General features: G+C 38.8%; 1 protein-coding gene across 5 annotated transcripts in view; it reads right to left on the bottom strand.

The window, feature by feature from the left end:
- Window positions 1–22,179, bottom strand: part of PTH2R (parathyroid hormone 2 receptor) — a 133,884-nt gene that overhangs the window by 11,425 nt on the left and 100,280 nt on the right. For 4 of the 5 annotated variants that reach the window (XM_031936572.1, XM_031936573.1, XM_023217205.3 and 1 more), the window contains one exon: window positions 1,239–1,333. The exons of the other annotated variant lie outside the window; for it this stretch is intronic. In XM_031936572.1, coding sequence (XP_031792432.1) covers window positions 1,239–1,333 — 95 coding nt within the window. The remainder of the gene's footprint in view (window positions 1–1,238; window positions 1,334–22,179) is intronic. 5 annotated transcript variants of the gene reach the window in all.

The following is a 22,179-nucleotide window of genomic DNA, read 5'->3' as shown; positions in this document are numbered from 1 at the left end:
AACTCATGCACAATGTATAATACTACCACTGACAGCACACGAAAAATAACTGGCACTGGCAGCTGCTGATTTGTTAATACTGTGCATCCTATGGGCATAGGATACTGTGAATCCTGCAGGCCATACCTGTAGTCTTTGCAGCGCAACAGTAAATACGACCTAAATGGTGGAGATGACTAAATCAACGAGGACTTATGGAAGATTCATGAGAGAAGATCAAAATGCTGACTATGATGTTTTTCCTCTCTATGTCTGAGACAGCATTTCATAACAATCTGAGGCAGAAATAAATAGTTAACTGAAGATTATAAAACCAAATCCACATCTACCTGATTACTGGATGTCCAGTTGGATAGATGCCACTAATATTCAAAATTTCCAAAATGATCATTATGAGAAATGCACACAACCTGAAGATAGTTTGATAACGATCACAAACACTCGATTGTCCTTTTCCTCATGAAAGGCCGAAGAATGGACCTCTCTCAATCAATACATTTGCGTATTTAGTGAGAGACAGTTTGATGTAAAGATTAGAAACAATACAGCAAATCTACTTGATCTTTTCAGTTATGACATATTTGTAAAATGCAAATAAAATTGTCTGCCAAGATCATCAAGGTATTTTCTGTGAGTTCACATACGGTTGATGGGAACATCCCAACCTGCTAAAAACAGATTTTAAAATATACTTAGAATTTAAGCACAAGGTGTAGTCTTTGGAGTTACTTATGTTTTCTTAATATATATGCTTTTCTGATAAATCACACAATAAATATACATTCACAAATTTAATCTCTTGAAGGTATTTCAAATCAATTTATATCTGTTCTTTACTTGAAATAGTAACCAAAGGCTGGGCACGGTGGCTCATACCTGTAACCCCAGCACTTTGGGAGGCCAAGGCAGATAGATCACCTGAGGTCAGGAGTTTGAGACCAGCCTGGCCAACATGGCAAAACCCCATCTCTACTAAAAATACAAAAATTAACTGGACATGATGGCACATGCCTGTAATTCCAGCTACTCGTGAGGCTGAGGCATCAGAATTGCTTGAACCTGGGAGGCGGAGGTTGTAGTGAGCTGAGATTGTGCCATTGCACTCCAGCCTGGGCAACAGAGTGATACTCTGCCAAAAAGAAAAAGAAAGAAAAAGGAAGGAAGGAAGGAAGGAAGGAAGGAAGGAAGGAAGGAAGGAAGGAAAATATTTCCTCTGATGGTGTCTGTCCTGAAATTACCTGTATTGCTTCCTTGTGTCATGCCCAACTGCATTGGTCTCCCAGATTTTGGTAGCTAGAACTCTAACTGTATTCAGAAACAGAATAAAATTCAGCTGAAAAAGAAGGTAAGATTACAAAGAATTATTGTTAGTCTTCAAGATTTTTATAAACATTTACATAAGTTGAAATTTTTTCCATTCAAATAAGAAAAATTACCCATTTCATAAATGTGAACAGGGGAACCTGAGATCAGATATTGGAAGGCTAGTGATTCTTGATTCACCCTCATGAAAACACAAAGAAATATAAAGTTTCAACAACACTGAAAATACCAGAGGATGATCTGCCGGGATCCACGGGGCCTTTCTAAACTGAAGTTTAGATGAAGCCCTTTGGCAAACTGGCAGGACAAAGGGTAATAGTTATTATATAAATGTAATCAACTGTCCTCTTTAAAATGAATTCCCAGCTATGTCTCTACTTTAGGGAGAGGAATAATAGAGCTATTTCGGGGATCCACTCTGTCTACGATGTATGAAAAGTATTGGGTGAAGGTGATATGAGGTGTTTTTTTTTTTTAAGGGAACTAAGATGCTATATAAGAAAAGGCTCCCAGTGTAGTCAATTAGATTGATTTTTAAAAATGTTCTAAGTGTGAATACCACTAGAGATAATCAAGTCCTGGCTTTTAAAAGGGGAGGGAGGGGAGTGTCAAAGGAAGAAATCCCTTTCTGTTTGAGGACCTCAAGGATCAGTGGAGACATCCCAGATGAAGATGAAGAACATGTCTCCAGGTCTGGGGTCATAAGGAGATTGAGGTCTGAAATTCTGGGTCCCTCCATTCAGGGAAATGTCTGCTTTCCAGAAAGTGCCAGTGCTTAGGAATAATGGAAATGTAGATTGCCAACAGTAAGCACTGCGTCCCCGCCTGAGCAGGGGCAGAAGAGAAAGTCATCAAGTCCTGCAGCCCTGGGGATAACTTGTCTGCAGAGTCCTCAATCTCTTCTGGAAGTTAGGGAATTTGGTTATCAGAGGATTTGTGTGTCTCAGTCCCAAATTCAGCTGACTGTCTGTATCAGCCTTGAACACCCCACCAACCTCTCTGCTATCCTACCACTGACAACCCTGTGAGCACCTCTCAACAATCACAACTTTCTACAAGAACTGAGGGCTAGGTCTTGAGCCCCACACATGGGGGAAAACAAAGTTGTGCTGTGAGCTGATGAAAGGAAAGGGATGTTTCCAGGCTGACAACAGCTGCCATTTATTGAACATTTTCTAATTTAAAACCTTACATGAGCACGGAGGAGAAACTTTTATTTTATTACATCCATTTGTTATGGATGAAGAAACTTTATCTCAAAGAGATTAACTGTTTTAACCTGGAATACCCACCAATCGGCTGGAATTTGAACCAGGTCTATGTGAGTCTATATTGTGAATCCTTAACCACCATCTGATACCTTCTGTTCAGGAGGACAAAAAGATGCAAAACATGAGAGCTGAGGATTTCCATCTTCACCCACTACAACTTGCAGCCCGCAGACAGATTTTGTTTTAATGAGAAGTTGAAACGTTACTTGAGTACTGCTCAGGTCACTGAGAAAGAAGCATGTGAGTGCCACTTCCTGAATGACAAGATTTATTTCATGCCCCATTAATTCCTGTCTCTCTAAGACAACAGCCCCCGGCAACAGGATGTAGCTGGGGTGAAGATACTGGGGAGTGATGCACAGAACAGCTGGGTGAAGGACTAAGTGCTAGGAGCTGAAGCTGGGAGAGCTGTGGGGCAACGTCGGCTGGATTGCCATTTGTCACGCCTTGTCCTGGAAAAGGAAGAAGTATAGACGGCTTCTGATGCGCCAGCCTTAAGCTTCACCTTATTAAAAGGCCCTGGACCAAGCACTCAGTCCTTTAGTAAATTACACTAAATAAATCTGCACCTCCCACTCCCAGAAAACTGACTAAAGGAAATACATGCCAAACAGTCCATCCATTTAATAACTGAGAAGATACGTTCAAGGCCAACCAAATTGATTACGGAAAGAATTAAGAATTTTAAAATATTAAGGCTGAATAAAACTTGATGCCTTAAAAGATAAGTAACAAAACACACATGACATGTATACACACATACTGATACAAGCAACAACAGCTGGATGAAATTCTAAATAATTATTCTGAAAAATTTAGAAAAATATAGACTATGGGTGAATTAGAAACTACGTTATTGACTACTAACCATGGCAAATGAATTGACTCTTAGTCTCACAGCATCTCTATGAGACAGGCAATTTTCTTGTCCCCATTTCACAGATGAGGAACCTGAGGCACAGATTCCACATATTTTTCCCAGCCACACAGCTAGCAAGCGGCAGGGCCTTAATGCAGCCCATGTGGCCTGTATCCACACTGTACACCCTTAACCACTGCACTATAGTGTCCACAAAATAGAACTAAGTTAAGAGTAGACTGAGATGGAGACAGAAATTTAAGAGCAGGATGGATTAACAAAAGATTATATGGAATCTAAAATATAACCAAGTTTTAAAATCAATATTAGAACAACAAACAGTAGATCTGACAAAGCAAAAAAAATGAATTCAGCAATTTAGGAGACATTTGAAGAATCCTCCCAAAGGGAGGGAAAAAGAACAAAGATTTGAGAGTTTGAGAAAGGGCGTTCGAGTGAGCATGCTGCCAGGGATTTAAGAGTGGAAATTGCTACACTTTTGGCTTTGATGATGGAGGAAGGGACCAAGAGTCATGGAATGCCAGCGGCCTCTAGAAGCTGAAAAAGATGAAGATTCCCCCCAGCACCTCCAGAAGGAAGGCAGCCCTGCTGACACCTTGATTTTAGGACTTCTGACTTTCAGAACTGTAAGAGAGCAAATGCATGTTCTTCTAAGCCACTAAAAAAAGAAAAGAAGAAGAACAAAGACTGGTGTGAGGAGGTATATGAGGTGTAAGATACCTATCTGGAGGATGTGGCAGATTACTTCTCTTTCTGAAGAAAAGACAACAACAAATAGAATAAATCAATAAAAACATAACAAAAGAAAAATCTTGCACTAAAGGAAGACTTGAGTCTGCAAATGGGAAGGTGGCATTTTATACCAGGCAAAAGAAATAAAAGAGAATAAGACAAAGAGGAAGTTTCTGGTGAGATTTTAGTAGTAGTAGTAGTAGTAGTAGTAGTAGTAGTAGTAGTAGTAGTAGTAGTAGTAATTTTTTAAAATTAAGACATAATTCTAAGAAAAACATCATTAAAGAGTGCTTGCATATTTCATGTAAATTCCTGTAAGAAAAATTTTGCTTGAAGCAAACTACAGACAAAACAAAGCAAAGAAATCTAAAAAAAGAAAGAAGGCTTAGAATAACATGACCTTTAATAAACATTAAGGCCAATAACACTTAGAATTAATTTTTTGTAAATATATTTTTAAAATAACGCAAACATAGACATCAAGTTATTTTGCAATTAAAGATTCTTTTTTTAATTCCAATAGTTTTGGGGTAGAGGTGGTTTTCTGTTACATTGCTAAGTTCTTTAGTGGTGATTCCTGAGATTTTAGTGCACCCATCACCAGAGCAGTGTACACTGTACCCAACATGTAGCCTGCAAGTAATTATTTAAACAAATGTAAAGATTTGTTCAGAGTGAACCACAGATGAACTAAAACAAAGAAAACATTTCATCCATGGAAGCGCAGGCTGTCCTGTCTCTGAGACTTGGTTACTGGAGTTTTCTTTGCCTGGATCCTTTACTCTCTCCACTCACTCACCCTTCCTAGGTCAGTTATCAGGGTTCAGGCTGAATGTCACTTATTCTCAGAAGCATTTTTCATGTTTAAATGTTTGCCTCACTCACTAAGCTTTAGCTGCGGAAGAAGAAACTGGTGTCTGTCTTCTCCTCTACTCTCTCTTCTCCAGTGTGTCACACAGGGCCTGCAATGTTCTTGGTGTTTAATCAAGATTTGTCCAATGAGAGTGAATACAAAAGTGAATAAGATGTGCACACTGTAAACACTATTTATATTGAGGTTAATCAGCACATCCCCCTTCAATGTAGAAATTTCACTTCTAGGCATAACTCGCAAAAGATGTAATCATAGAAAGAAGTCAAAATTTAGGCATAGAAAAGGTAACTTGCAGTGAGCAGACTTTCTCTGCAGCATCTCCAGGGATAGGAGCCTGCCCCTCAGCATCCCGTGCCCAGGTGGGAAGATCATGACTAATTATGGGGTTCTTCAATAGACCCACTTGTCTAACAGACCTAGGATCACATCATCCACCCCAGCCTCCTGCAGCAATAAGGTTCTCCCTCACTCCCTTGCTTTATATCTTAACATGTTTAGAATCAGGGAAGCCAAGAGAGATGCTATGTGTTAGTTTCCCTCAGAGATACTCTAAATACGTCATATCTGCTCAACCCATGCATCGGCTTACTTTTCAATATCACAAACATAAGAATTGCTTTGCTTATTTGCATATTGGTACTAAATGCTGAACTCTTATATAACAGGTAATAAACTCCCTGATCTCTATCAAATACTATAATTTGATTATCTGTATCACAAATATAAAGATCAAAATATATAGTTCATTTATAATCAGTCGAATTCAATTTACAACTTGGAGACAGTTTCTATGGCAAATGTTAGAGCTTTAATTTCATTTAAAGTTATATTTCTAACTGATTTAGAAAAGAAAAGGAGTTCTGAAGGGGAGATTTTTCTCTGGGGAAAAATCAATTTGGTATTTATAATTGTGTCAATGATCAGAGATTAAATTTCATCCATTTTTCTTAAAATTCCTTCCTTCCCAGTCAACCCTTGTTTTTGGTGACTGCACCTCTCCCCGCAACTGGAAGAAAATGAATCACTCACCCAACAACAGCTAAGAAGCATGTACCTTGTTTGTCCCTTTCTTTTCATATTTTGAAAAGTATACTAGATATAATATTTTTAAAACTTATCACCTAAAATATTTCCTAAAGGCCTTTATTAGAAATTCCATCTTATTCCTTCTGCCAGAGTTCCCTAAGATACCCTGTGACAAGTATGGAAAACAAAACATTTATTTAAAAAACATTTTAGCTCTGTATTTAATGCACTCTATGTAGTATGCAGCTTCCTCAGGAGTCACCTACTTACTTAGTCATTCAATGTCATTCAATATTCAAATTTAATCATTACTGATACAATGAGCAAACCCAAGATAAACATCACAAACTGTTTATTGACCAGAAAGATTAGTTCTCAGCTTGGATACACAATGATGATGTGAGGCATGATGAAACAAACATCTAAAAGTAAGTAAATACATGCCAATAAAAAGTGACCTGAAAAAGAAATAATCACAAATGCCCCATATACTTCTCATACCTGTCAACATCTCTAATGCAAACCACAAGCTGTCAGTTACATTACTTCTCTGGAGGGTTATTTAAAGGTTAAAATCTCTGCAATAATGTTATCAGATAAACATTGGGCAAGCTATCCCCAAAATGCTTCCCAACTTGAACATTCTTTGATTCTATGAATTATTTTTATGGAGTTGCCAGAAAAGGAACTACTGCCTGAACTACTGCGAAAAATAAGCATATGAATTCTAAAGTCTCAATGAGTGACAGACCCTAATTCCCTCATAGGTTTTATAGGTTTTATGGTTGGTTTGTTTGTTTTAATGCCAGTTAAGGGTTGCTTTAAACACTGAGTTTAGGATTTTCTCTTTTATTACTCCTATTCTATAAGCACAGCTTAGACGTATGTACTATAAGAAAGGTGACCCTGGAAGAAGTTTCTATTATTCAAATATAAAAGATATGTCATTAAATTAGTTATACATTTACATTTTATGACAATATTTACCTTTTCTTGGGTCTTTAAAAAAAATAGTTCTCCTTATTGCACATTCACATTTTAATTCAGCTAAGATGAATCAACTCATTATAAAGGAAAATATTTTGAGACTTTACAGCATCTCCAAAGAAATAGATTTAAATGAATGGTATATGTGGGACTAACTCTCATCAAATAGCAAAAAACATGGATTGTCATCACGCTCGCTGCCCAAGCTCACCAGCTGCTGAAGCTGATCTCCTTCCATTACTCATTTCAGCAGCTGACAGTTATTTATGGTTGTTATCATTTTGATAAAACTCTTTAATTCCTGTCTCTTTCTTGGAAGGCTGCATCAAGAGTACAGTCTCTCATATAGTTGTCAGAATCAAATAGAACTATACATTTAAAGGTGAATAGTACCTCTCTTAGATATTTGCGTCTCCAAGCTAGTTCATCTTATCTATCCATCATATAATACCTCTAGAGTTTTCTTTTTAAAACCCAAATCTGATCTGCTTACTAACCTGCTTAAAATATTTTGATGTCTCATCACAATGTTAAGGAAAATTCCAACGTGTTTAGCACGACATGAGTCCACTCCCATCCAACTTCACAGTCTGATATTCTGCACATTCTGCAGATGCATTGTTCCTTCCAGCCATAGAAAACATAACATGCCCACTTGGCATGGGCTAATCTCTATGCCAGGAAAACCCTTCTCTGCAATTTACCTATTAAGTGATTTAGGTAAGTGATTTCTACTCTTCCTTCATACTTTTCGTTCAAATCTCACCTTCTTGGTGTTTCCTTTATTAAGCCCTTCAGACAGAGATTGGTGCTGTCTCTTCCCTATTCTGAACTTCATGATGGTGTCAGAAAGACTTGGATAAGCTTATATCACTACTACATGAACCACCATTTCTGTTACTACACCCCTACTATTACCATGCTATCACTAGTAGTAGTATTAGTAGTGTTACTACCTGTATTATAGGCTATTATTTATTAAACGCTTTTCATAGGTTATACTTAGCACTTTAATAATCTTACATAGTCCTCCTAATAACCCTATGAAGTAAATATTAGAGTATCCAATTTCCTTTTTAGAAAACTTCATTTTAAAAGAGGCTAAATCATAGTACAGTCAGCAACTGGTAAGAGTTCACACAGGATTGATACACTTGTTCACATAACTACCAACCCTATAATAAAAACTATTATGAGTTGCACCTCCTCCACTAATGACCTGTATGACCTTGGATGTGAGTTTGACTGCTTGTAGACTAGTAAAGTTAGTGAGACTCAACAAAATCTAAGAGTACCCCCAGCTCCAAAACCCTATAATTCTAAGTCAAATACTTCTCTGTGTGCCAGTATTGCCAGTCATAAAATTGAAACAATTATTTATATAATATACAATAACTGAATATAGTTATTTCAGTTAACTATGAAGGAAACTATATTGTAAATGATTGTAAGGTACCTACATGTGGCATGTTTATCAAATAATCTTATGATCCACTATAAGTAATATTAAGTATATATTTATATTTTCATTCAGCCAATATTTCCTAGGCACCAATAAAGGGCAGGCATTCTAGGAAAATAAAAGAATAGATTATCCCTACCCACAAGGAGCACACAGGGAAGACAGAGCTAGTAAGTAAAATGCAGTGTGGTACACTCCTTCTAAAGTGTCTGATCACATGAAACACAACTAGCCTCCCACAACTATGGGAACACCCACTGCTTACACCGGTCAGGACTTTTGCATAATTTCAGGTTTCATTGTTAAAGGAATTTGTTCAGTTCAGTGTTCTCCAAATAAGTCATTTAGGGTGCCACCATCATGATTTTGCCATATTGATATTACTTACCTACTAATGCCTACTTCATACCTTTCTTCAATCGACTTTCATTAAATTATTAAAATTTAAATTTCATACCATTAAACATAAATAAAGAACCAGTAGAAGCTTTTATAAATAAGAGACAACTGTGAAATACATATGATGGAAACAAAAAGCCTTATGAAATGTTATCTAGACTGGGTTGCCTGTCCTACCTCCCCCATCCCCAAAGAAAGACACTACACATGTGAGTGTTGTTCAAGACCAGGACCAAAATAAAACTTTCTCCTTGATGTGTTCAGAAGGGGTGGAAAGGGACCAAAATTCATATATGATTCAATATTGCTTAATGATCTTGCATATACCACCTAAGTCCTCTCATGCACCAGGGTATGTGCCCCCACATAAGGAAACACCGCCCTAGCTTAAATCCTATGGCAAGAAAGAGGAAAACCTGTGGGCTCTGGAATGGCATTGCCTGGGTTTGGCCTTGGCTTAAGCATTTTCTAAATTTATAACCTCAGACAAGTTATACAACCTTTCGTGAACCCAAACTGGGAATAATAAAAATACCTACTTAAAAGTTATTTGAGGATCAATGCAAAAAAAAAAGACTCTGAAATATGCTTGAAACAAAAAGGGACTCAAATATTTATTATCAGATGATTAATAAAATATAGGAGATTAACTTTGTTAAGAGACAAAGGAAGACTGTATTAGTTCATTTACATACTGCTGATAAAGACATACCCAAGACTGAAAAGAAAAAAAAGGTTTACTGGACTTATAGTTCTAGGTGGCTAAGGATGCCTCACAATCATAACGGAAGGTGAAAGGCACATCTCACATGGCAGCAGACAAGAGAAGAGAGCTGTGCAGGGAAACTTCCCCATATACAATCATCAGATCTCATGAGATTTATTCACTATCATGAGAATGGCACAGGAAAGTGACCCCATGATTCAGTTACCTCCCACTGGGTCCCTCCCACAACATGTGGGAATTCAAGATGAGATTTGGAGGTGAGGAACTTGTTGAGAACTGGAACAAAGGTGACTCTTGTTATTTTTTATCAAAGAGACTGGTGGCATTTTGTCCCCACCCTAGAGATTTTTGGAACTTTGAATTAGAGGGAAATGATTTAGGTATCATTCCACCCCTGGACCCTCCCAAATTTCATGTCCTTACATTTCAAAAGCAATCACACCTTCCCAACAGTCCCCCAAAGTCTTAATTCATTACAGCAACAGTTCAAACTCCACAGTCCAAAGTCTCATCCAAGACAAGGCAAATCCCTTCTGCCTATGAGCCTGTAATATCAAAATCAAGTTAGTTACTTCCTAGATACAATGGGGGTACAGGCATTGGGTAAATACAGCCATTCCAAATGGGAGAAATTGACCAAAACAAAGGGGCTACAGGGCCCATGCAAGTCTGAAATCCACTGAAGCAATCAAATTTTAAAGCTCCAAAATGACATCCTTTGACTCCATGTCTCATATCCAGGTCACGCTGATGAAAGAGGTGGCTCCAATGGCCTTGGGCAGCTCTGCCCCTGTGGCTTTGCAAGGTATAGCCCCCCTCCTGGCTTCTTTCACAAGCTGGCATTGAGTGTCTGCAGCTTTTCCAGGCACATGGTGCAAGCTGTTGGTGGAGCTACCATTCTGGGGTCTGGAGGACAGTGGACCTCTTCTCACAGCTCCACTAGGCAGTGCCCCAGTAGGGACTCTGTGTGGCAGCTCCAACCCCACATTTCCCTTCTGCACTGCCCTGATAGAGGTTCTCCATGAGGGCCTTGCCCTTGCAGCAAACTTCTGCCTGGACATCCAAGCATTTCCATACATTTTCTGAAATCTAGGCAGAGGTTTCCAAACCTCAGTTTTTGACTTCTGTACACTCACAGGCTCAACACCACATGGAAGCTGCCAAGGCTTGGGGCTTGCACCCTCTGAAGCCATGGTCTGAGCTCTACAATGGCCCCTTTCAGCCATGGCTGGAGCAGCTGGGACACAGGGCACCAAGTCCCTAGGCTGCACAAGCATAGGGACCTTGGGCCCAGGCCACAAAACCACTTTTTCCTCCTAAACCTCCAGGCCTGTGATGGAAGGGGTTGCTGTGAAGACCTCTAATATGCCCTGGAGACATTTTATCCATTGTCTTGGGGATTAATATTTGGCTCCTTGTTACTAATACAAATTTCTGCAGCCAGTTTCAATTTCTCCTCAGAAAATGGGATTTTCTTTTTTACTGCATTGTCAGACTGCAAATTTTCCAAACTTTTATGCTCTGTTTCCCTTTTAAAACTAAATGCCTTTAACAGCACCCAAGTCACCTCTTGAATCCTTTGCTGCTTAGAGATTTCTTCTGCCAGATACCTAAATCATTTCCCTCCATTTCAAAGTTCCAAAAAAACTCTAGGGCAGGGACAAAATGCCACCAGTCTCTGATAAAAGATAACAAGGGTCATCTTTGCTCCAGTTCCCAACAAATTCCTCACCTCCATCTGAGACCACCTTAGCCTGGATTTCATTGTCCACATCATTATCAGCATTTTGGTCAAAGCCATTCAAGAAGTCTCTAGGGAGTTCCAAACTTTCCCACATTTTCCTGTCTGTGAACCCTTTGAACTGTTCCAACCTCTGCCTGTTACCCAGTTCCAAAGTCACTTAAACATTTTCAGGTATCTTCTCAGCAGCGCCCCACTCTACTGGTACCAATTTACTGTATTAGTCTGTTTTCATGCTGCTGATAAGGGCATACCTGAGAATGGGAAGAAAAAAAAGGTTTAATGGACTTACAGTTCCACGTGGCTGGGGATGCCTCAAATCATGACAGAAGATGAAAGGGCACTTCTCACATGGCAGCAGGCAAGAGAAGAGAGCTTGTGCAGGGAAAATGCCCCATATATAATCATCAGATCTCATAACACTTATTTACTCTCACGAGAACAGCCCAAGAAAGACCTGCCCCCATGATTCAATTACCTCCCACAGATCCCTCCCATAACACGTGGGAATTCAAGATGAGATTTGAGTGGGGACACAGCCAAACCATATCAATTTTGGTAAAGATAAAATTTGAGCAGGGCCTAGAAAGACAGTTTGATGACTTATCACCGGATGGTGGATGAAAGGATGGGTAAATGGGGACAGTAACACAGCACGAAGGAAATACTTACATTAAGACAAATACCACAGTTCCTCCTTTTCTTTTCCCTAACCTATAAATTCAAGATCTCAGGTTTCTGCCAGTACCATACAACTCTTCACACCATAATACTGGCATTCTCAAGGCCCTCTCATAAGTACCCCAGAGTGAATCTGCTCAATTTCCCAATCTGTATTTTTATGTCTCTGGTTTTATTTTGTTTCAGCTGTTACAGTGCCTCTTGGTTGACATCAGTGCAAATGCAGGTGCTCATGTCTCAGTAAGTGCCCCAGATTGGTCAGAATGTATTGAATCAATCAGTCTCACCTTTCCCACTTCTTCCAAGCAAGCTGTCCTGCCTGCAGCATCTCCTGCTCTTCAGGTTGAGCATCCCTACGCCTTCTCATGATGCTCCAGGAGGCCCAGAACCAAAACAAAGCATCACGCTCTGTTGTTAATTAGGAAATATTTCTCTTATATTTTGATATTACAGGGGAAGAATTAAAAAATCATCCTCAAACCAACATCAAGATGACACAGGTGTCTGATAAATGATTACATTTGGGGACATTTATTTTCAGAACAAAATTTAGTATTTTCCAATGACTCTAGTTCTCTTAAACATAATTTTAACACACTTAAACAAAACAGAAAACAACAATGCTATAATTATAGATCTTACAATTCCAAAATTAAGTGATTCCTTTCAAACTTATACTGCAGTCTACGGTTATCTCTAAAAATCAGTTATCTTGACATGACTTCTCCAGACTGCTCATACTTAACAAATTCCTTTACTTTCTTAAATTTAGTTTACCTCATATATTGCTTAGAAATTCTGACCATAATTTATCTAATTTTACTCCTACATATACAAACATCAGATTAACAGAATCTATAGTATTAAAATAGCCAAAGACAGAATTAAGTAAGGGATCTAACTTGGATTTTAAATTCTGGGCAAATAGTTTCTTTGTTAGCACATATGATGCATATATTTACATAAAACCATGCCACATGCAATGCATGACTACAAAACAACTTTATATCCTAAAGTTAAGCTATTTTTAAAACTATGAACATAGCTATATAAATGGAAAGATTTTTCCCCTAAATTCAAGACACAGTTTGACAGGTTTTGGAATGCAAGTGAAAAGAACGTGGTCACAAAATGCATGTTAAAGTCTTTGTTTCATCACACTAGTCATGTGACCTTTATCTATGTGAGCTGTCATTTTCTTCTCTAGAAATTGAAAAGATTGCATAAAATGAACTCACAAGTTCTGTAATTTTACTTGCTTTGTGCTCTTATTTTGCCTCTTTCCTCTTCCCAGTTCCCCAGGATATCCATTTTGTATGCATGTTTTGTTTTACCAACAAGTATTTATTGAGTGGTCACTCTGTGCCAGGAAACTAGCTAAGCACTAGGCATCATAAGTTTAGAAAAAAAAAAAAAATGATCCTTGTTTACATAAACCTTGCAGTTCGGTGGACAAGATGGACATTCAACAGTGAAAGACATGATATACCATGATGTTGAGAAGAAAACGCCTTTCTACAAGCTGTAGATTATAATTGGTAATCTAAATTAGATTGGAGGGCATCAAGGTCACAAAGAAAAAGTAGTATTTCAAATGAAGCATAGAAGGAAGCACATTCCAACCTTCTAGAAGTACAGTGGGGCATGTAGAACAGCCCTGAGAAAAACAGAGGTGGACAAGGTCAAGCAACTGACTGGTAAACAACATAGCCAGGGTGTGGAATGTAAACAGGTACAAGCACGAGTGAGGCTTCTTTGCTGGATTATCAGAGATGTTAGATTTTATTATAAGTGCATGGAGTTCATTGGGTGGGGACATTGATCCTGAAGTCAGAACCCGGCTCCATTACTTAATATTGGGTATTCTTGGACAGTTTCCTTATTTAGAGTTATTTGTCGGATAAGATATATTGATGTATATAAAACGCCTAAAACACTGCCCAGCACATTGTAAGAACTATGTCACGTTTGTTGTCATTATTATCTTCATCCTTCCTGGCTTCACCACACAGAACAACTCAGAAGAAGGAGCACCACACTCTGAACACACGGAGCTTAGGTTCTGGGCTTATTTCTCCCTTTACAGATAGGTTCAAAAGTAAAATGAGGGATGTAGGCTTCATGGTCCATAAGAATGTGGGCCTGAAATCCCAGGAGGAAAATACGTAGGAGAGTTTTGCTGGAAATCACTGCAAGACCATTTCATTATCAGATTAACCTAGAGATGCCAGCTGTTACATAGGAGACAGAGTGAGGTCAAATACAAATTTAAAAATAAGAGGCTTCATTCTCCCTGCTGAAAGTGGGGGAAGAGATTTCACTTTCCCCCTTTTTCTTAGAGCATTTACCTTAGAAAACTTGCATGTACTTTCTCATCTCTTTGAAATGTTTATAAATCCTTTTGAAGATTAGATGGGCCTTTGGTCAGCTTTATGGCCCAGGAATGTCTTTCGCAAGGACCTAGGAACCATCTTTTTGAAATGCTAACATCAAGAGAGTATCCCCGTCTCCTGGTTTTTGTAGGGTAGGAGCTTAACTTCTGTAGGCACCTATCTTGAAGTGGCAAAACTTCCTCCTGCCATAAAGAAATAACAAACTTGTTTTTCCTCCAATAAAGCTACTTAGCCATGACAAGTGGTCACCCCAATTACCAGGTAAAGTTAGGATGAATCATGTGTGGCATATAGTATTATCAATTCCCTCTTACTTGAGAACTAGTTATTGTGTCTCTTGAAAACATATATATAATGAGTTGTAACTGCTTGGCTATACAAAGGAGTGAGACTTCTTTCTCTTTGCAATCTCTTAGCAGATTGCGTGTAATGCACACCACATTCTGGTTTAATAACTTAATACTAAAAGTGTTTTTCCTCTGTATTACCTATGTGGAGAAGATTTTTAGATTAGGAGAAGATTTTTGTTTTAAATTATATTTCTCCAATAGTAGAAAGCTAGGGAAAAAAAGAAAAGAAAAGAAAAGAAAAGTAAACTTGCTCCCACCATTATAAAAAACAAATGCTGGATAATCTGACAAAAATTTTTTAAACTTTTTTAAATGCATCAGAGAACAAAGTTATAGGATGAGCAATTAACCCAAAATTTAAGGAAAGTCTGACATCTCCAAGGAGGATGGAATGTAAGCACTTGCTTCCCTGGGGTAGATGCCAAAAGCTAGCTGATAAGAAGAATTCGGCTGAAATGTTGAACAAATTGTACAAACAATGAACTATCCAAAAAAATTAAGAAAAAAATCAATTTACAATAACAACAAAAAAGAATACAATACTTAGAAATGAATACCAAAAGCACAGGCAAGAAAAACAAAAATGAACAAGCAGGATTACATTAAACTAAAATGCCTCTGCACAGCAAAGGAAACAATCAATAGAGCGAAAGGCAACCAACCTGTCAAATGGTAGAAAATATCTGCAATATTTATGTATTGAATATGTTCAATAAAAATTAACGTATTAAATAAGGGACTAATATCCAAATGATATAAGGAACTCAGACAACTGAATACCGAGAAACAACCCAATTTTAAAATGGGCAAAGGAGCTGAATAGACGTTTCTCAAAAAAAGACATACAGCTCTAGCTCACCAATCCCTAGCTGAAGGAGAAGTGGGGTGAGTTAGGAGGTCTCTATGCCACACAGATTGCCCTCAAAACAACCTACAAAAAAACTACAAAGGCCAGTGTGCCATCTACTGGATGGGTGACGAAACTTCACCGGTAACAACCTGGATACCAAGGCACTTGGTGAAATTAGATGTTTTCAGAAATCCACTGAAAGCCTAATCCATAAACTTTCCTCCTAGCGTCTGGTGCAAGAAACTGCTAAGGACTTCAAAACAGAGCAGCACATCCAGAGCACAGCTACTGGTGCTTTGTGGGAAACAAATGAGATCTATCATAATGGCCTTTCTGGAGACACCGAGCCATGTGCAATCCAGGCTAAATGTGTAACAATGATGCCAAAAGACATCCATGCTGCATTCATGGAGAACTTGCTTGACAATCCACTAAGATGGGAAACATTCCATTCTCAAAGAAAAGAATAAAAAGCTCTTCTTCCTCTTATTGGTATTTCTGAGCATCAGATTCCCCCTGCCGCTGCCCCCATGGAGTCAAAAGGCACCTAAGTAAATGACAGTGAGTGAAAAAATAGGGAACAGAAACCAGGTATTGGCAGTTTCTCCATTTTCATTTTTGTGTGAATTTGTAATATAAATCCATGGAAACAAAGTATTAATGTACACCAAATGTTTCAGCTGAACAAGTTTCAGCAGTTCACTTTTATAGCAGTTATAAATAGCTGTTAAATTTTTCTGAACAATGCCAGCATTTGGATTTTTAAAAAAACAAATTTCTTGACAGCAACTAACTGGTGTTAGTAGCACTTTTATCATACAGTAAATTCCATCCATTCACTATATTTTTCTGAATAATTCTACATGCAAGTACATGTTTTTAATGTTGTTTTGTGCTGTTCCTGTCAGTTTACTACCAAAATGCATTAAACTATTTTTAAAAAGAAGAGGAGTTGGCCCTGCGGTGGCTCATGCCTGTAATTCCAGCACTTCAGGAGTCCGAGGCAGGTGGATCACTGAGGTCAGGAGTTTGAGATCAGCCTGGCCAATGTGGTGAAATCCCGTCTCTACTAAAAACACAAAAATTAGCTGGGCATGGTGGCACGTGCCTGTAATCTCAGCTACTTGGGAGTCTGAGACAGGAGAACCGCTTGAACCCAGGAGGCAGAGGTTGCAGTGAGTTGAGATCGCACCACTGCACTTCAGCCTGGGCGACAGAGTGAGACTCCATCTCAAAAAAAAAAAAGACTTACAAATAGCCAACAAGTATGTGAAAAGGTGATCATCATTGCTAATTATCAGGGAAATGAAAATCAAAATCACAAGCTATCACCTCATACCTGTTAGAATGGCTTAATGGGCCTGGGCATGGTGGCTCCCACCTGTAATCCCAGCACTATGGGAGGTGGAGGTGAGTGGATTGTTTGAGCCCAGGAGTTTGAGACTGGCCTAGGCAACATGTCAGAATCACATCTCTACCAAAATACAAAAATTAGCCAGACATGGTGGCACATGCCACCTAGGACTCATGGCGTGAGTCCTAGTTACTCAGGAGGCTGAGGCAGGAGGACCGCTTGAGCCCAGGAGATCAAGGCTGCAGCGAGCTGTGATTGTACCACTGCACTCCAGCCTGGGTGACAGAGTGAGATCCTGTCTCAAACAAACAAACAAAGAATGGCTTAATGGTCATTGGTAGTTCAAAAAGACAAAAGATAAACATTAGCTAGGATGCGGAGAGAAAAAAAAAAATGTGTACCCTGTTAGTATGAATGTGAGTAGGAGTAGTAATTATGGGAAAAAGAATTCAGGGTTTTGCTTTGTTGCCCAGGCTGGTCTTGAACTCCTGGCCTCAAGCGAGCCTCCTGCCTATGCCTACCAAAGCACTGGGATTACAGGCATGAGCCACCACGCCCAGTCTATTCCCATTTTATAGATGGCAAAAGTGGACCCTGAGTTTTTAAAACTTGCCCAAGCCTAGCCTGCCCAGAAAAATTTCAGCCTGCACACTTGACAGAAGGGCAGGCCTGGGATGCTAACAAAGACAGCCTGGCCCAGAGTCTATGCTGTAACTACTATGACACATTTGGCATCACTCCCAAGAAAGGGCAGACCTCCTTGGTCTTTCATACTGTGCCCATGTGCATCTCAAATGGGCTGGACAGACAAATCATGCACTGGTGTGGCAGAGCTTTCCCCGTCTTTACATCTTCACGCAGACCTGGAGAGAAGAGAGCTCGGGTGCCCAGCAGGTTCACCACAGTGGTGCTAACTTACTGTCTGCCTGGTTTGCCGGCAAGTCACAGGGAAGATCATAGAATGTACTTAGGAAGAAGTTTCTTTTTAATCAAGTATTTATTGCATTTAATAACAGGAACTCACATAGGAAGCAAGAAAGCGAAAGTGAAAATAACATTATGTATACTTTTCTCACCTCGTGTTTTATTGTGTTTGAATAGAAGGTGAATCATGGAATGGTTTACCTGGAAAATTACAAAAGTGAGAGCTTAATAACTTTTTCAAAATGTAAATATCGATTTCTCGATTATAAAGTAGAGCCTTCCGATGCCCCTAAAATGGAGAATACTAAAATGTTTAACAAAAGGGTAAAAATAAGCTCTACTCCTGCCAAAAAGAGTTAACAATTATACCATTTTGGGTAGATAACGTTACAGCCTTTTAAAAAATAGTCACACCAATGGTTTGCCAGGTTTTATGGGATACAAGGAGAGCGGACATTCTGCAATCAGAAGTGCCTATGCACAAACAGAGAAGCAATCATGGTATCATCCTAGGGGACCGTGGAGCCTGGGAAACCAGATCATCCCTGGGGATCCCCTCATGTCTGAACAGCCAATTACTGATATACGAGATACAGTGTGTTAGCCTTATTGCTGTCCAGAAATCAACATTATTTTTATGACTTTATGGAGACATTTTTTTAAGTTAATGTGTTGCAGGGAGTAGGAGAAATCTACCTGGAGTGTGGGCAAGTTATTAACACATGGAAAGTAAAAATGATAAAAGCTAATGCTTATAGCGCTATGTGCCAGCCACTGTTCCGAATGCAGCCCAATGATTAACTCTTGTAATCTACACTATTATTCCCATCTTATAGATGGCAAAAGGGAATTGTGAGTTTAAATAACTTGCCCAAGACCAGCCTGTACCATAAAATTTCAGCCTGCACACTCGACAAAAGAGCAAACCTGAGATTCTAACGAAGGCAGTCTTGCCCAGAGCCTATGCTGTAACCACTGTGATACTGTCAAGTGGTCAGAAAAGGACTGTCTGAAGAGGTTGTCCGTAAGCTGGGACGTGAAGGAAGAATGCACAAGCAGGGGGAACAGTATGGCAGGCATACAGAACAGCGCAGGTGGGAACAGTGCAGCACGTTCAGGGAACTAAAGAAAGCCATTGTGCGGAGCTGAGGCAGCGGGAAGGAGAAGATGAGGCGACATGAGATGGGGGAGGAAGAAGGGACCAGGTCATGGAAATGAGGAAAATGTGTATGCCAAGTGTGAAGGGACAGTGCTCAGAATTCCACGCCCTAACTCTCTCAGACCTATGTCCTTTCTACTTCACATCACTGTGGCTTAAACCCCCACCCAGCAGACACTCACAGTGGTTTCCCCACTGCCAGCTTCAACAAAGCCCTGAGATCTTTCCAAATGAAAAACCTGATTCCTTCACTTTCCAATGTCTAAACCTTTGGTTGTCACCCCTTGCAGGATTAGGTGTCAATTCTTTAGTGAGGCTTAGAAGCCCCTTCAGAGTCTGGCTCGGCCTCCTTTGCAGCCTCAGCTCCTGATATTATTCCACACTCACACTCAACCTTGGCACAGGCCATTGGAATGCTCTCGTACCACTTGCCAGCCTGCAATGAATACATTTACCCCATTAATCACTACCACCTTAGCTCAAGATTTTGTGTTTATTATTTACTTCCAATGCAGATATTAAATTACTCTTTTTCCTGAATGTCAATCATGCTTACAGAGCTCTAGTCTTTGGCATTCTAAGTGAAATAATCACTGTCCTTGGAATCCAGGTTTTAAAACATATCAACTTGGGTTCACTATGTATAATCCAAACTCCTGGATTTCCAGGATTTCTGTGTGTGCTTCAAGCTGATGCTCTGAACCAGTGCCACTGGCAATCTAACTACCTGGTGTTATACATCACAGAATTATCCACACAAGCCTTCCATATTCTTATTCCCAGGAGAGCCAAATCTCTCTCCTAGGAACTCTGTATTCTTGAGGTATATCTTCTTGTCTCTTGAGGTATTCCCCTCTTTTGAATTGAAAAGTATACCTTGGAGTTTTTCTTTATAATTCTGTTTTTTCTTTCCTTTAGTTTTCCACTTGCTTTTTTAGTTTTTCTCTTTCATAACTCAGCCTTCTCTGAATTATTGATTAAAATAAGTAAATTATTTATTTCAAATCCAATTCTTGACATTTTATGAAAACTTTCAGATACACTAGTAGATTGTAAGTTAAGAACCTTCAAGGGAATTATGATAACACTAAACTATAATAATGAAACAAAAAGGTAACTCTTAGTGAACAGAAAGATATTCTTGAGTATCAGCTGTGATTTTTGAGATTAAATGAACTTCATAATATAGGAAAAGTACTTCAGAATTCGTAGCTTAGAACTGTCATAATTTTAACTCAAGAAGAGGAAAATGGCCTTCCACATTAATTTTCTTCAAAGTTTATTGAGTGTGCCATCACTTCTATTTCTCCTCCAAAGGCGAATCTTCAGAAACCCTTTAATCACCTAGCTTTACTGTTTCACATTACAAGTTACAAACCTCAGAAAATAAATTTTTCGTCCATGTTGATGATGTGAGTGACTTAGATCTATAAACAAACTATAAAGCTTTGGATAAAAATCAGTCATTTCCATGGAAAATGCCCTAAGATTTCCTTTTCTCCACTGTCCTTTGCTTCAGTTCCTGATAATTTTACAAGAATCTCCTGGAATTCAATAGGTCCTTCATTTTCATCAAATGTAAAATCAAACTTAATCATTATATAATCATTATATTAAAATGTGGGTAAATTTGAGAGCATTAATTAACTCTTATTGGTAAGTCTCAGTACAAGACACTGAAGGCAAAGAAAAAATAATAAGATATAGATTGTTCCCTTAAAAAGATAATAGTGGCCGGGCACGGTGGCTCAAGCCTGTAATCCCAGCACTTTGGGAGGCCAAGGCTGGTGGATCACGAGGTCAGGAGATCAAGACCATCCTGGCTAACATGGTGAAACCCCGTCTCTACTAAAAATACAAAAAACTAGCCGGACGTGGTGGCGGGCACCTGTAGTCCCAGCTACTAGGAGGCTGAGGCAGGAGAATGGCGTGAACCCGGGAGGCGGAGCTTGCAGTGATGCAGTGAGCCGAGATCGCGCCACTGCACTCCAGCCTGGGCGACATAGCGAGACTCCGTCTCAAAAAAAAAAAAAAAAAAGATAATAGTAAGATATGGAGAAGCAAACACACAGAAGAGGAACTAGAAAGGAGGAAAATAAAAGCCTTGAAAGTATAAATAAGGATTAAATACCAATGAATGAAAGGGAAATCTGAGCAGTTAATTTTTATCTTTAAGTTCACTGATGTCTCTCAGGGATATAGTTACAGATCTAGGATTGTTTATCACTGGATTAATATAGCAGCATTTCATTTACATAAAAAATTAAAATTACAGGTGTTTACACATTCAAGCCATTCATTCATCCATAATCCATTTTTGAGCTTCTCCTAGGATATATGGAATTGGGACCAATTTGTTAATAGGATGGTTTAGCAAGGACACAAAATAGCTTCTCTAAAAGTGTTCTGTATTTTATTTCCCTCTCTAAACATTTATTTCAATGGACTTCTAAACTGAAGATTCCTTTTGATCTCTCCTATTTTCTTTACACATTTTTCCTATGAGGTAAATAAGCTTTTATCTGATTCTTTGGATGAGGCTACAATACCTCAACTACATTAATAGCTGCCCTTCTGACAAAGTGGGTGACACATTGTCCAAAAGAAAAAAAGAGGAATATGAAACTGGGAAACAAAGAAAAACATCAAAATTAGTTAATAATCAGGTTGCTACGTTGTTTTCTACTTTAACATTTATTATCAGGATAGTAATTGTTTTTTAAAAATGCTTGTAATGTGTATTACCTACATGAACACAAGGTGGTATAATTTCTTCAACTAACCAAAAGAAACTGACACCTTAAAGTCTTCAAAGAAGATCAAGAGTAAACATTTTGATAAGTTTTATTAGATGCAAAGAAGTGTGTGATTTTGTTTTCCTTTGCAACACAGACGCAATGTGCATTGGAAATATAGGCAGACAAGGTTCAGTGCAAAATGCATTGTGGTCTTTCTCCCTACTATCAGGTTAGTGAAAAAGTACTTGTGTTTTTTGCCATTACTTTCAATTTTAATTTTCTATCTAATATCTATTAGATAGAATTAT

This window comes from Piliocolobus tephrosceles, chromosome 11 (assembly GCF_002776525.5).
Source record: "Piliocolobus tephrosceles isolate RC106 chromosome 11, ASM277652v3, whole genome shotgun sequence".
Taxonomy (NCBI): domain Eukaryota; kingdom Metazoa; phylum Chordata; class Mammalia; order Primates; family Cercopithecidae; genus Piliocolobus; species Piliocolobus tephrosceles.
Note: the sequence above shows the minus strand (reverse complement) of the source record. Positions and strands in the feature narration are given on the sequence as shown.